Here is a 15576-nt window from a genome sequence, read left to right as displayed (position 1 = left end):
ATATGAAGCACAGTTTCTGGGTTTTGCAGGACCAATAAAATTGCTGTTGTAAACTGTGAATGGCTTTCTCTGTCTGCTCATTTTATCAGCTTTTAACACGTCACTTTGTAAAACCCTGGTTTAAGTCTTAGCTCCCAGGAACAACACAAAGGAAGGGTGTTTGTAGTTCAAATACAAATGAAAGGTATGCCAGAAAACTGTACTGGACATTTTACAATAATATACATGTAACATTTGGATAAATTCAAATTTATATGGATAGTACTGAATCAGCTGAAAAAATACACAGTATATAATATTTTCTAGATACAAGTAAAACATTTTAATTAAAGACAACTAAACTTACCACAATGGTAACGAGGACAACAGGAATGCATGGTGCTAAGATCTACTGTGAGAATTTCCCCCTCATTACATAAAGGAATAGGCTCAATGCAAGATTCACAAACTAAAGTTAAAAAGAATAAGCCAATACAAAGTTTAAAATACATCACCAGAAAATTGTTACATATTACTTTTATTATACCCATATTCTTTTACTGTGCCCACCTGCATGTCACCTGGGTATCTAAGAAAATTTTATTGATTAACACCTTCAAAAAAGTAGATAATTGAATGTAATTATATATTACATTATAATCCGATATTATGGATCTATCTATTGCATTACCTGGTGTTCAGATTTATACTCAGAGGCTGTGTCTACACTGGGCCACTTATTCCGGAAAATCAGCCGCTTTCCCGGAATAAGCTGCGAGCTGTCTACACTGGCCCTTGAATTTCCGGAAAAGCAACGACGCTCTACTGTACAAAATAAGCCGCTATTCTGGAAAAACTATTCTGCTCCCGCTCAGGCATAAGTCCTTATTCCGGAACACTGTTCCGGAAAAGGGCCAGTGTAGACAGCCCAGTAGTCTTTTCCAGAAAAAAGCCCCGATCGCGAAAATGGCAATCGGGGCTCTTTTCCGGAAAAGCGCGTCTACATTGGCCACAGACGCTTTTCCGGGAAAAGGGCTTTTCCGGAAAAGCAGCCTGCCAATGTAGACGCTCCTTTTCCGGAAAAACTGAAAACGGAATAGTATTCCGTTTTAAGCAGTTCCGGAAATTCATGCCAGTGTAGACACAGCCAGATAGTTGCTACATTGACTGAAAAAATTAGTTCTGGTGCGGTACACTTTATGAAACTGCATACTGAAGGCAAATAATTCTATAAATGAAATTTATCCAAATATTTTCAGATAAGTCCAATTTCTGTACTTCTGTCAAGTGGGAAATAGCATCAATCTTTAGGGTGCAATTCAGCATTAACATTAAAAAAGTAATCTAGGAATACTAGGCACTAACTTGCAAAACAATCTATCCAGAGGGAACACTTATAGCTATAAAAGTCTGTCCAGGTCAATCCTGTGACAGGATTCTCAAGCAACATTATCAAGCATGCAAATAGAATTCTCTTTTTTTCTTATTTGCAGATAAGAGTACTGTAAGAGTAGTTCTCAGCCTGTGAACCATGTACCTGTGGGAGTCTGCAGACTATGTCTAAAAAGTCCATGTATGACAAATTGAAAACATACTAAACAGAATTCAACTATATATAGCCTATAGATTTCCAAAGAGGTTTTCACCTCCATTCCGAATTGTCTAGGGTTCCTTAATGAAAAAAGGTTGAGAACAATTACCCTATAATATCCTGTCTACCCACAAGAAAGGTACTACAGTAAAGGCTTCTTACCACATAGATAAGAAAAACAACAAGGATCTTCCTGTTTTGCTTCAACAATAAATTGGTCCTCTCTGCACTCCGGACGGGGGGCACTGGGACATGCTAACGGATCACATTCTGCATAAAAGATAAAGTCAGAATCCCTAATAAAAAGTCACACAAATAGTCCTAAAAATAAAAGAAACTATTTTGCTTAACTTCTTTTATTTTCATTTTCTCTTCTCTTATCTGAACAAAATTAAATTGATTGGAAATCAAAACTGGCAGAAAGAACAAATACAAAAATGCATATAAACCCTGAAGAGCAGAGTAGAAATAACATGAGAGAAAGAGTAGAAACATTTCTGTTACGTTATTTACAATGATCTGTTAATACAGGCAGAATAGTCATCTGTCACAATTACCACAGATAATGTAGGGATGGAAAATATCCTCTACATCTTATCTCCGTATACTACTTACCACATTGGTATTGTGGACAGCAGGAAAGGGCACTATAGCCTACCATCAATTTTTCACCATTTTTGCATGTTGGAACTATAGCCTCGCACAAAGTCATGTTACATTCTGAAAAAAATATAACATATGCAAATATTCTTATATGTCTGGATGTGACTAGACAATACACTGGTTGATAACTGGCAAGTGGATACAAGTAGCTATCTAGAGAGTGAAAATACCATTTTGATTATCCCATTTGCCCTCTATTTCCACAAAAGCATTTAATTAACACATTCAAGAAAGCATCTTTATGACTTTTAACATATCAGATACTAGAAGCATACTTCTTTTAGTGAGAAACAGGGACAGAGAGAAAACATCTGGCCATCAACTGACACTAAGCTGCTTTCTGGGCAAACAGCAATATGCCAATGTTATCAATAATACCATTATTTGTTATTTTCACAATAGAATACATAATGTGCAATAAGCTGAGGTGTGAATCTCCCCTGTACTATCCTGCCACAATCTAACTGTTCATTTGCACTCTGCTGATGCATGTTTACAGCTTGTAGAGAACTTAGCTCTAGTCCTCTTTGGACTAGCTCAAAAAGCATTAACTAACTGGTAATGTGCATCAACAGGGTCCACTCACGTAGTTACACTGTGATAGGCTAGTGCAAGGTAGATTCATACTCCAGGTTGCTGTGGTTAATTGTCGTAACACTTTAAAGACTAACAAGATGGTTTATTGTGTGATGAGCTTTCATCACCTTTTCAAAGTAGCTGTTCAACTCTCTATCAATTAGGCACTTTGAAAGTTTTACCCTGAATCCTGCCTGTAAACCAAACCATGTCAATAAATGTTTAAACATCTCCTTAGAATGCTGGTTATGGAAAAGATGTTTGGCTGCATACATACCACAAACTTTCTTTGGACAGCAAGCCCTCTCTTCAATGACATTAATGATAACTTCACCTTCCCGCTCACAAATTGGTAGAGGGTCTTCACTGCATTCAGGTTCTATAGGAATAATGCTTCCATTCTCCAAACAGTTATACATACAACACCCTTTAATGGACCCATTCCAAACCTCTCCAGCAGAACGTGGCTGTCCTTCATTATCTGTACATGCTAAGGAAGAAAAACAATACATCCTTCAGATTGTATTTAGCACAAATTTATTTCAGATTAGTACAAGTACAATGTGTCAGCTGGAAAACCTCATGCATAAAATGATATGCAATATTTTATCAAGTATTTAATGAAAGGTTTCTATTGTTTTAGAAAACATGATTGAATTTGATACATAGAAAATGATTAATTTAATTGATCTATTCTACTAACAGAAACTGTAGGTGGTATGCCAGCAACGCTGAATAGTATGATGTACATAACATCACAGTTCAAGTTTCTGCACATACTTCCTCTTTGTTTCTGGGAGAAATTCAAGAAGTCAGTGACTAACTTAAACAACTAGGAGTCCTGTAACACCTTAAAGATTTTTTTGGACATAACCTTTTGTCAGCAAAAACCTCCTTCGCCAGATGTTGAAGCAGTTTTTGCTTGTGAAAACTTATGCCAAAATATATCCGTAAGGTTACGTTTACATAGCAGCGTTATTTTGGAATAACTGATGTTATTTTGAAATAACATAGTGCGTATCTACATAGCAAGCCATTCTTTCAAAATAATGTTGAAATGGAGAACTTCTTACTCCAATTCCTGTAACCCTCATTTCTGAATTGTCCGAATCTTTCTATATTATTCCCACAGAATCATAAATTCTGAATAAGTATCCAAACTCACTTTCTTCCTTGAATCTATTTGTAACTCAGAAACAGCATCACAAGACAACTTCAGCCTAGGCTTCCCACCTGCGAAGGGCATTTAAAACCATTTGATCCAGACAGACACTGCCATATCCTTTATATACTGTCCGTGTAGTGGGAAATTATATTTGATAAAAATGCAGCCATTTTGTGTGTCCAGCACTATGGGCTTACCTTGCCATTCAAAAAATTGTTAGAAGCAAGGCCAAATAGCTGTATAATTGCAATTTTGCTAATTAGAATGGGAAGATGTAACACGGGTGGGCAATAGTTAGCTCATGGGCTGGAAGCAGTTCACCAAGGTTAGCCCAATGGGCCACTGGTGCTTTATTTACCTGCACAGTCTGCAGGTACGGACGCTTGTGGTTCATCGTTCCTGGTCAATGGGACCTCTGGGAAGTGGTGTCCCAGCTGCGCCACTTCCCATGGCTCCCATAGACTAGGAACAATGAGTAATGGCTAATGAGAGTTGCAAGCAGCCATGCCTACAGATGTGCAGGTAAATAAAACACTGACAGCTTGCCAGGGGCTAACCCTGGCAAACTGCCTAACTTATTGCTCACTCCTGACATAACAGAAAGTTATCAGACCATGAAAATGAAGGGGAATACTTCAATAGCTGATCTTCAGTGTCCTTAACATGTATGTTTTATTGTGTTTATAACTATAAATGCTAAAAATACTTTGCTAATAAAAAATGAGCAATTTTACTAAAATTTTAAAAATTGGTGACCCACTAGGGTTTACTATAATGACCCACTAAAGTTAGCTATAAAAATACACTTTGGAACTATTCAAGGAAGCTTTTCTTTGAGCAAAGACTGATATTTCCCCAGCAGCTGGACAGGCATACCCCTGAAAGCCTGACTTTTGATCACTGGAAACCATCTCAAACTTGGGGTAACTATAATCTGGCTTCTAACTATAATTTGGCATCTACACGGTGCCAATTTTTGGAAAAATCTGCTCTTTTGACATATCCCTTCTTCCTCATAGAATGAGGTTTACAGGGATGGTAAAACAGCATGTCCACTTTTCTGAAAATTTTTTCAGAAGAGCGGATGCATTCCTTGGACGCAGCTGCAGTCTAGATATAGCCTCAGTAAGTAAGAGCTTTGGATAAAAGCACTCATGTTTGTGCCAACCATTTATCAGACAGGATTCGCCTCCCCCATTGATTTGTACCTGACATTGCCTTAAAATAACAGTTAAGTTACCACAGTTTTGGGTTAAAAAAAAAACCAGTTAACAGTTGGAGCTAAATAATGCCAATTGTCCAGTATAACTTAGAGGTAATTAACCTGAATGTTAATACAGGAGTATAACTAGAGCTGCCATGAAGGTTCCAATATTTTAAAGTTTAGTTTTGTTTTGAATCAGCATAAAACTCGAACATTTTTAAATTCTTTGTCTCTGAGGCAGCCTGCTTGGTGGGGTGCCCTGGAGCTGCATAACCTGCAAGCTGGGACTGCCAAACCAAGGAGCCATGAACACCTAGAAACCTAGACTCCCCAAAGCAAGCTGGCAGGAACTACTCCTGGCCCAAAGCACCCTCTAATTACAAACTTCTTGAACAGAGGGTGGATAAAACCACTCAGTATAGAGAACAGACACATCATCTTAAATGTTCTAAGGGAAGGAACAAGTTGTAGAAACACAGTAAGGACATCCAAGCGGAATAGCTCTATGACTAATAATTGGGATTGAGCCAAGGACCTCCACAGCTGAAAACATGAGCTTGAGCTAAAAAGACAAGCTCTGTACCTGGGACTGTAACAGATCCACATTCTCTGGTGATTGGGTAAAGACAGGGTACATAACTTGCTAGGAGATGTCAATATAAATCACCAGTTATAAGTATTAACATACCTACTCAGCTATTCTTCTCAGCTTTACTTACCACATTTTTCTTCAGGTATGCAGAGGTCAGAGTCTGTTCGATGTAGAATGGTTCCATTTTTACACACACAGTCTTCCCTCAAATAGGAGCAAGGGGATTCTTCATAGAACCATTTATTTAGGCATGTTTTGGCTGCACAGGGTTGCACACAAGGCTGGTATTCCTTGCCATCAGGACAACCCAGAGCTATACATCACACATACAGAGGAAATAAAGTATTGCTTATTTTCAAAGGAGAAAATATGTACTAAGAGCAACATATATATATATCATAAAAAGCTTATTTTCTACATTTTAGCAATGTAAATTTAAAAATTATGTTTTAGGAATACACATGACTAATTTAGTCAAGATTAGAATTAAGATACAACATATTTAACCGAAGGCATAATTTTAGCGTTTTAACAAAATTTACCATAACTTAACAAGGATGCAATTGAAAGAGCAAATATATAAAAAAAATTGCTGGCTAGTATACCGGACACAGAAATGTTGCATTGATAGAAAATTATATCTGGACATAGAACAATGTTATTTACTTACAACAATAATCTGGTGTCCTCCACTTAATGCAGATGTTATGTTTGTTGCACAAAGACACATATGCTGAAAGTGCATCACATTCATAATTCCAAAAGTAGGTATTGTTGATCCACATCTTCTCACAAAAGTCTTGTGGTGAAACCTAGATTTACATTGCAGTTTAGATTGTAATCGAAGTTGCTAGTTAATTACAAGAAATATTACCATGGGAAGGGAAAAGAATCATCAGTGATCCTCACTGACAGGAAGTCAAAACCTTTTATCTTTATGATCACTATTTCTATGATTCTACACCTTCCCCACTTTTGTATACCTCTCCACTTTTTGAATTTTGTTTCATTTATCTTCTATGAAGCACAGAGGACACTCCATCTTCTCTGGCTCTGTCAAATTCATGTGCACATGAGAGAATAAGTTTCATTCTGGCTGGGCCAAGCATTCGTGGCTTTACACAATGTCAAACTTGAATGCAGCTCATAAATAGAACATACAGGTTCAGATGGTAAAGAAATAATGAGGCTTGTCTACACAATTGAGCAAAGTGCACCAGAGAGAAGTGAAGTATAGAGTGCACTAAACTATAGACTCTACTGATGTGCTTTATAAACATGCATTAATGTAGTCTTGTTTCATGGGGTCTAAATGGGGCTGTAAGTGACATTTGGAAAGGAGGGAAAATGCAGTCACTTGCCCTGCCCTGATTTCTGCCACGCACAGCTGTGAAGGACTTTCCTGGGAAAGGCACCAGCACTGAGCTCTCCCACTGTGTTCCTCTAGGTGGAGCCCAGAACAGGGACATGAGACCGAACTGGTAGCAGCTGCAGTTACTATAGCTAAGCAGTGGAGCCAGGCTGGGGTGCGTGTGAGAGGTGTAGGGTGCTCAAGGACAATGGGGGAGAGGAGAGACAGCAGAATAGGGGGCACTGGGGAAATGGCTGTGGAGCCTGGAGAAGCAGCAGTGGTCAGGAGAAACACAAGTGACACTATTTGTGACACTATTTTATTTCATTTTTATAACAGCCCTAATTCATCAGAGTACCTAAATGTGCTTAAGTCCAAGTACTTAAACAATTATTTCAATGGGACTACCTACTCAAGTGCTTATAATTGAACATGTGCTTAAGGCTTTGTTGGATTGGGGCCTTCATGTCAGAATATATTATAATAAACAACAAAAACTGAAAAGTCACAATATTAAACTTTATAATCTTAATAAAAGTGGGTCAATTGTGCAACCTCAATCCAAATTCAAGTTCCTAAACTTCAGATACAAACCCAAGAGGGTTGTGATTTGGAGTTCTAAACTGGTCTACCACACACATAAACCTGAACAGTAAATCACAGAATTGTAGGACTGCAAGGGATCTCAATAGGTCATCTAAGGTAATCCCCACTGCTCATGGCAGAACAAAGTATACTGCTCTTTCTGAACAATATTTCAGTGTTAGGCAGTGGTATCATTGCCATTTATATGATCTTTTCAAGTGTGGCATATTTCCCAAGAGTTACATACTAATATGGTTGCCCACATACTCTCAGCTTGTCTTCACTGTATTGTTAGCTCAGGTTAGTACACTCAAGTTACTCCATTGGAGCTAGGCTAGTTCCAGAGAGCATGACCATGCTGAAGCTTCACAGGCAGCTGATGAGTTGTTGTTTTAATTTGAGCTGTTGTTTTAATTTAATCCCACCAAATTACTACCTCTAGCTTCAACAGCACTTGGCTTCAACACATCCCTATATACTCCCTGCCTCCCATGCTGGTTAGCTAGACCTTAGAACACAACGTAGAGCAAGTAAGAGATGTGTGTATGTGTGTGTGCGCGCGCGCGAGTGTTGGATTGGGGAGAAACTTGAGGTATAGCTCAGGCTAACAATGCAGTAAGGGTATGTCTACACTACCACCCTAGTTCGAACTAGGGTGGTAATGTAGGCAACCGGAGTTGCAAATGAAGCCCGGGATTTGAATTTCCCGGGCTTCATTTGCATCTTGTCGGGCGCCACCATTTTTAAATGTCCGCTAGTGCGGACTCCGTGCCGCGCAGCTGGACGCGGCACGGACTAGGTAGTTCGGACTAGGCTTCCTATTCCGAACTACCATTACTCCTGAACCTCAGAGGCCATCTGAGGTTACCCATGAGCAACATGGAGGAGGAATTAATTCTCTAAACATTGGAAGCAAGTGACATTTAAAAAGAATTGCTATGCATTACATTTTTTACTATAAATTTAATTAATTTAGACTTGGAACTGCCTCTTTCTTTGTACTTACTTTTTTGTGACATGGGACAAAAACTCTTCTATTTAACAGCTCCATACAGTAAGTGCAGTTATCTTCAGTACAGTTTCTTACTGGCCTCCTGGTTGTTACATCAACTGATTTCTCAATTTCCCAGCTCTTAATAAATGCTTCGATGTCTTCCATATTTGTAATTATAGTCCTATTTTGCATCTTGAGATCATCAACTGGGTCTCCATTGCACACACCTTAAAATAATGCATCACATTTAGTGAATAACTCTAGAACAACTGAAAAAGTACAAGAAAAGTACAAATGATATGGTAAATGTTAACACTGGATCAAATCAATCTGTAAACATTTTTATTTGCAATAGTCTCAACATTTGTGAAAGTTAGAATTTTAGCTAGACTGACATCACTGAATTTAGTTAAAAATACTCTCTGAAAAAACTCATACTAAGATACATTACAGGCAAAATGGCAAACTCACATAGAATCTTGCACAAACACCCTTATTCATACTGAATACTCTTATTTCCACAAGTTCTATTATTAAGTTAAATAAGAGTGGTTATGCAAATAACAGCTCACTGTGACAGATTGCAATATCCCTGCCAAAACTTTGTGAATTAATTTAACATCTTTGGAGTTCATTGTATTAAAAAGGCAAATATTTATGTGGGACTGAATGGAATATTTTTAGCAAGAAGACAGCATCTCTGGAATGCAATCTCTGGAAGATATGAGGAACTTCAAAGGACTTTGCAGTGCATTTCCTAGGAAATACTTGGAGGTGAGGGAAATACAAATGACCCACTTCAGATCCAGGTTTTTGAAGCTACCAACCAGGGAGAAAAATCGATTGTTGCTAATTACCTGCTTCTGGTAACCCCAGATCAAAGATCCTTGAACTGTATAAAGGTTGAACTAAACACACACTGAGTTTTCTAGTTCTGAGCCGAGGCTTTTATGAACTTGTCACCACAACAGACACCTGTGGGAAGGTTTGAAGGATTCACTTGCCAGAACCCATGTTCAAGACAGTTGGGCAGGAAATCTCTGGTAATCGTATTAGCACGTGTATAGGTTCTTTTATTGTTTTCATATTTTTTTTCTGTTGAGCTTTTATTCAAAGATTAAACTAGGCTTGCATAGAAAGTGCTGTGTGGTAACATATAACTGAGCAGTTAGACTGCTAACCCTCTGAATAGAAAGTAGGCAGGATCATTCAGACAGCTCCTCTTGCTAGGAATATTTCCAGCCTGGAAGTGCTCTGGTCAGAAGGGCGACAGATGGGTATCTCTACCCATGAGGCAACAGCAGAGGTAGTCCAAAAGCATGAGAATAGATGCTCTTACTGAATCATTAAGGGAAAATAAATGTGTTGTTGCCCTGAACTGTGACACACACCATGGGTGGGAAGGTGCTCATAATCTGCCACATTATTGGATTTATCTCAACATTTCTAAATGCTAGAAGTTATCAAAAATATTTTCTAAACAAATGAAATAATTGCCTTCATCATAAATACCTGTGTTACTTGATTTCTCAGTGCAGAAAAATCTAACATATTTTAAAGATTTTGATTAATGTTCACTACTCTTGTATGAATTTGATATTATAGGGAGAGACAACAGCTGCAATTTCCATACTCAAGGATGGGTATTTAGAAATGACTGAAATATCTTCCTATAAATATATATTATAGAAAGTCAATGATACAATAGTAGAATTTGAACCTTTATGGCTGGCGTTTGCTTTAGCAAATAAGTAACAGAATGTTCTATGTCCGATGTGATGGAATACTTTTGATTGGGAAATGGGCAGTTGGGGTTCCTATGTCTTTTTATTAATTATTATTATTATTATCATCATCATCACCATCATCTAATTTTTTGTTTGTTTCCTTTTCTTCCCAGGCCATAGAGCACTTTTTAACTTCCTCTTGAGTCATTATTAGATTTTTAATTTAATTAATGGATTTAACACAGATTTTTAATCCCAGAAGGCAGGATTTTGTAATATTTCTGATATGCTTGGATGTAAAACAAATTTGTAATTATGGTGCAATTACTGTAGCTGGATTATTTCACTTTCATACTCTAAAAATTTTGCTTCATATGATTTAAACACAAACACCAATGTGTCATTTAAAATGTGATTTAACATACCTGTATATTGATGATCAACAAAGTCCAAATTACTCACTATGTTGATTATTCCCATTAGAGTTTTGCTATTGACTGTAATGAGGCCAAGATTCCACATGTTCCTTCCTTATGGTAATAGGTTCCTTATAAGGCCCAGATCACTCAGCACCTCCACCTGAACCCCTAAAGTTGTGATATGGTGTCCCTTTCTGTCAATGCTTGCTCATGGGGACAAATGTCACATCATGGAGAAGAACCCACACAACATTAATGTTGAAATTAATTGATGCTTGGAAGGATTATAGGATCAGGTGCAGCTGATTCCTGGGCCACCCTCTCCCTCTCAAGTCATGAAACCATATCCTCATACAGCTCCTACAGGAGGTTTTCATGGGATTAGAAGTAAGGTAAAGCATGCAGCAAAGTCAGAATTTCCCTCTTCCCCAGGGCAATCCTTACCCCTACACAGAATACGCAGCTGTGTAGGGCACCTGGAAATTTGGGGCACTACTGAGTCTTCATGTCTACCCACCCATTTCTTTCTAACCCTGTTCTGTGGCTCGGCTTCCTCTGGAGAGGATCTAGTTGACTTAAAACTGAAAAAAACCTGATAGACGTATTAGCCGAACTTTGAACTCATAAAAGAGCCAATCAAGTGGTAATGAAACCATTTAACAGGCATGTGCCAACCCCAGGTATATACTGTCACTTTCTGAATTTACCATGTTAGTCTACAGGACCTCAGTTTAAAATTTGCTTTACAATTATTTCATTAGTGTGTTGCTGAAAATTATAAAATCACTTCTTTAAAAAGTTGTCATCCACCCCTTGGACTATTGTTGGGGTTAGGGGCACTAGTTTGGTAGTACAGCATTGGACCCCATAAATCCTAAGGACATCCCTGCACCTCCAACCCTCCTCCCTCCCGCCCCATGTCTTCTTCCCCAATCTATGCCTGGATCTGGCTCTTCGCTCTTCTCAGCAAGTTTGGAATTACTGTGGCCTGTTATTTTGAAATTAATTCTTTAAAAATAATATAAACAATTTGAAGTTCAGATAAAACTCATTAGTTTTATTTCATTAATGTGTTGCTGAAAATTATAAAATACTGATATTGAGCAGTATTCATACAACAATTGAAATACCTTCTTACACTTACACTTATAATATTACTTTGTCAATTTGAATTTGACTACAAAGAGCTAAAGGGAAAAGGGAAGCCTTTAAAACTTTGATCTGTGAATCCAAATGGGAAAATAAGAATTGCAAAATAAATAAATACAAAACAAAGCTACATTAATCCAAACTCTTCCTGCTATTTTCTGCACTAGCAACTGTTAATTATCACATCCTTCAGAAATATAGGAAGCAAAATTTCCTCACACTTAGAACACTTCTGCTGTAACCACAGGATCCCAGTTTTAACAAATATTTCTCCTACTATTGTTGTAGCTTCCAAATCAATATTCATTGCACTCCACAAAAGTAATATCCAAATTAAATGTGTTACAAAGTGAAGCTGCTGTTTCAGGTTAATAATTGTATAGGTCACATCAGTTCTGCAGCTTTACTTTTTGTTCTTTCCTATTAACCTGTTGTGCATTTTAGGTCAAATAGCCTGGTAGTGGCATGGACTTAGGGATGCATTCAGTACCTCATGAGGCATTAACACAATGCCACACCTAGTTTTACCATAGTTACTGTCTTTTATCTTGCTATGTCCTTTTTTCCTATAGCTTTTCTTTCTGAGAACTGAAAATCAAAAAGCCTTGTAAGCAGGAACAGTGGTGGATTAAGGCTGGAATCATAGTGGGCCTGACCCTGGACCCAGTGTCTGCAAGGGAACTAGCTCCTTGGCCAAAGCCACAAAATTGGTAATTGCTGCATCATCAAAGAGGTAAGTTGCTCCTTCCTTTATGGTGGATAGAGGAAGAAAGCCATTCAGGAATTAGCATCTCTCTGCAAATACCATTTGATGCATTGCCTACACCTCAACTCACTCCTGGGCAGTTTCTTCTGAGTAGAATTTGGTTCCTTTGCTCAATGGAATTAATTAATATATATACATGCAGCCAGAGCTTTTCATGGGTGAATTTCAAATAAAGTTAAATACATAAAATATAGTGATAGTTATTTGCCTTGATGTTATTTAAATAGGTGCTTTAAAAGTGAAGTAACATTCATTTATAGGTTATTGATCCAATCCTGAGAGTTCAGATCAGGTCAAATTTTCACTACAATGAATGGGAGTTTCATATCTGAAGTGCTTTAAGAAGACAACAGATCATGGCTAAGGGTCTTGGTTGGCCATGGCATTAGGAAGTGTCATATCATACAGTGAGAAAAAGCTAAAAAAATCTTCAGCGAAAACAAAATATAAAACAAAGATAAATAGACAAGATAATCTCACCACAAAGTCCTTCTGTCTTGGTAGATGTGTTAGAATGTAAGCCATATTGTATATCTATAATGCCTGTAACATGAGCCCACTTAATGCTAATGCCAGCAGGTGTGTTAATGACGTACATGGCACCAGTATCCTGAATACACAGTCCATGTTTTGAGAAGGGCAAAGGTTGAATTACAGAATCCACTACTACCTAAAATAAACAAAATATATTTTAAAATGAATAGCAGAACTTCAGAAACACATTTAATGAAATAGCAAGTAGCATTTACATTTAGTTGGAGATTATTTCCCTCACGTTTTGTCAGAAATAGTCAGGATGTGCAAATCATGGAATTTTTAGTCAACCTCCACCTCCTATAATTGCAAAGGAAGTAAGCAATGATAGAATATGGTGAAGGAAATTGTTATTATGAAATTTGTAATTATGAAAATAAGAAATCTGGCGTGTTCACATACCAAACTATTTAAATAAGAAACTCATCTTCCTTTCTTAATTTTTCCTCTCTTAGGGTACGTCTACACTAGCTCATTAGTTCGAGCTAGGTAGGGTAATTAGGGCAAGTGGAGTTGCAAATGAAGCCCGGGATTTAAATATCCTGGGCTTTATTTGCATGTTCCCAGGCACCGCCATTTTTAAATCCCCCTTAGTCCGAACTCCGTGCCCGCGGCTACACGCGACATGGAGTAGGTAGTTCGAATTAAAGATCCTAATTCGAACTACCGTTACTCGTCATTCCATGAGAAGTGACGGTAGTTCGAATTAGGATCTTCAATTCGAACTACCTACTGCGTGCCGTGCTGCGTATAGCTGCGGGCACGGAGTTCGGACTAAGGGGGATTTAAAAATGGCAGCGCCCGGGAACATGCTACTGAAGCTCAGGATATTTAAATCCCGGGCTTCATTTGCAACTCCGCTTGCCCTAATTACCCTACCTAGCTCGAACTAACGAGCTAGTGTAGATGTACCCTTACTAACTATTATGAACCAGCAAGGAGATATAATGGATTACACATAAGACTAGAGATCAGGAACTCAATAAAACTGGGAACAGTCCTTATTCCAGTTCTATTTTGAACGTCTGTTATAAACATGCTTTACAGAGTTTTAACCATCGTGGTACACCCTCAAAAATCTGTGAAATTGGACCAAATGTTGGTTTTTGTAAATCAGCCGAAAACTGACAATTTTTTCTTGGTTCTGGGTTTCCCACAGAAGATTACCACAGCTTTCTTTAGGGCCTCAGTTCAATATCCACCTGGAAGATAGTAATTCCATCATAACAGTGTCCCTTAAAGCCATGCTGAGCAACTGCCCTGTACAAATTGACAAACACCTGCAATGAAGAGGGGCAGGTGACCACAATGCATGGCAGATCAAGAATGAAAGAAGAGGAGAAAGAACACTGTAGGGTTACGTCTACACTGCCATGATTTTCTGAAAATGCTTTTAACGGAAAAGTTTTCCGTTAAAAGAATTTTCGGAAAAGCACGTCTAGATTGGCAGGATGCTTTTGCGCAAAAGCACTTTTTGTGGAAAAACGTCTGTGGCCAATCTAGATGCGGTTTTCCGCAAAAAAGCCCCGATCGCCATACTGTGCTGTTTACACTGGCTCTCTTGCGCAAATGATTTGCGCAAGAGGGCTTTTGCCCGAATGGGAGCAGCACAGTATTTCCGCAAGAACACTGATGATCTTACATGAGATCATCAGTGTTCTTGCGGAAATTCAAACGGCCAGTGTAGACGGCTGGCAAGCTTTTCTCGCAAAATCAGATTATTTTGCGGAAAAACTTGCCAGTCTAGACACAGCCCTGATGTAATGATTATGATTTTTTTTTCTAAATCAGTCATGAAAGAGGATTTAAATGGGAAGGCTGATAGCATATTTTATACGACATTATGAAATAATACTAGTGTTCCTCTTGTGGTACAATCTTCAAGCTCTCATTGTTGTACTACAAGAGGAACACTAGTATTATTTTATAATGTTGTAAATGATAGGTTGAAGATTGTACCTTAGAAGTAATCCTGTTCCTACACTTCATAAACTGTAAGACTGGTTTGCTACATTCTAGAATAAAGTAGTTCTATGTAAATTACCTTTAAATATACACATGTTGAATATTAACAATTATTCTCACCTTTCTTGCCAAACGGTTGATAAGTACTTTATTTGTAGGTGTTGTTACATTTAACTTCTTAAAACAGAGCCCTGAAGTGCCTCCATGTGAAACCTTGAAAGAAAAATACCAAAATAAGGATTTTTGAGATGGGGGGAATATTACAGATGATATTTATTTTAGCATCTAAAAGAAGTAAAAAAAAGTGTATACTTAG

General features: G+C 37.9%; 1 protein-coding gene across 1 annotated transcript in view; it reads right to left on the bottom strand.

Annotated features, from left to right (window-relative positions):
- OTOGL (otogelin like) overlaps positions 1-15576 on the bottom strand; it is a 156761-nt gene that overhangs the window by 29535 nt on the left and 111650 nt on the right. Inside the window, exons 40-48 of the mRNA XM_075932401.2 lie at positions 15381-15473; positions 13242-13431; positions 8713-8927; positions 6441-6582; positions 5898-6083; positions 3087-3299; positions 2186-2290; positions 1733-1840; positions 347-448 (exon numbers count right to left, since the gene is read on the bottom strand). Of these exons, the coding sequence (XP_075788516.2) occupies positions 347-448; positions 1733-1840; positions 2186-2290; positions 3087-3299; positions 5898-6083; positions 6441-6582; positions 8713-8927; positions 13242-13431; positions 15381-15473 (1354 nt within the window). The remainder of the gene's footprint in view (positions 1-346; positions 449-1732; positions 1841-2185; positions 2291-3086; positions 3300-5897; positions 6084-6440; positions 6583-8712; positions 8928-13241; positions 13432-15380; positions 15474-15576) is intronic.

Source organism: Pelodiscus sinensis, chromosome 1 (genome assembly GCF_052426305.1).
Source record: "Pelodiscus sinensis isolate ZL-2025 chromosome 1, ASM5242630v1, whole genome shotgun sequence".
NCBI classification, from domain to species: Eukaryota; Metazoa; Chordata; order Testudines; family Trionychidae; genus Pelodiscus; species Pelodiscus sinensis.
This window is presented reverse-complemented; position numbering and strand designations above follow the sequence as displayed.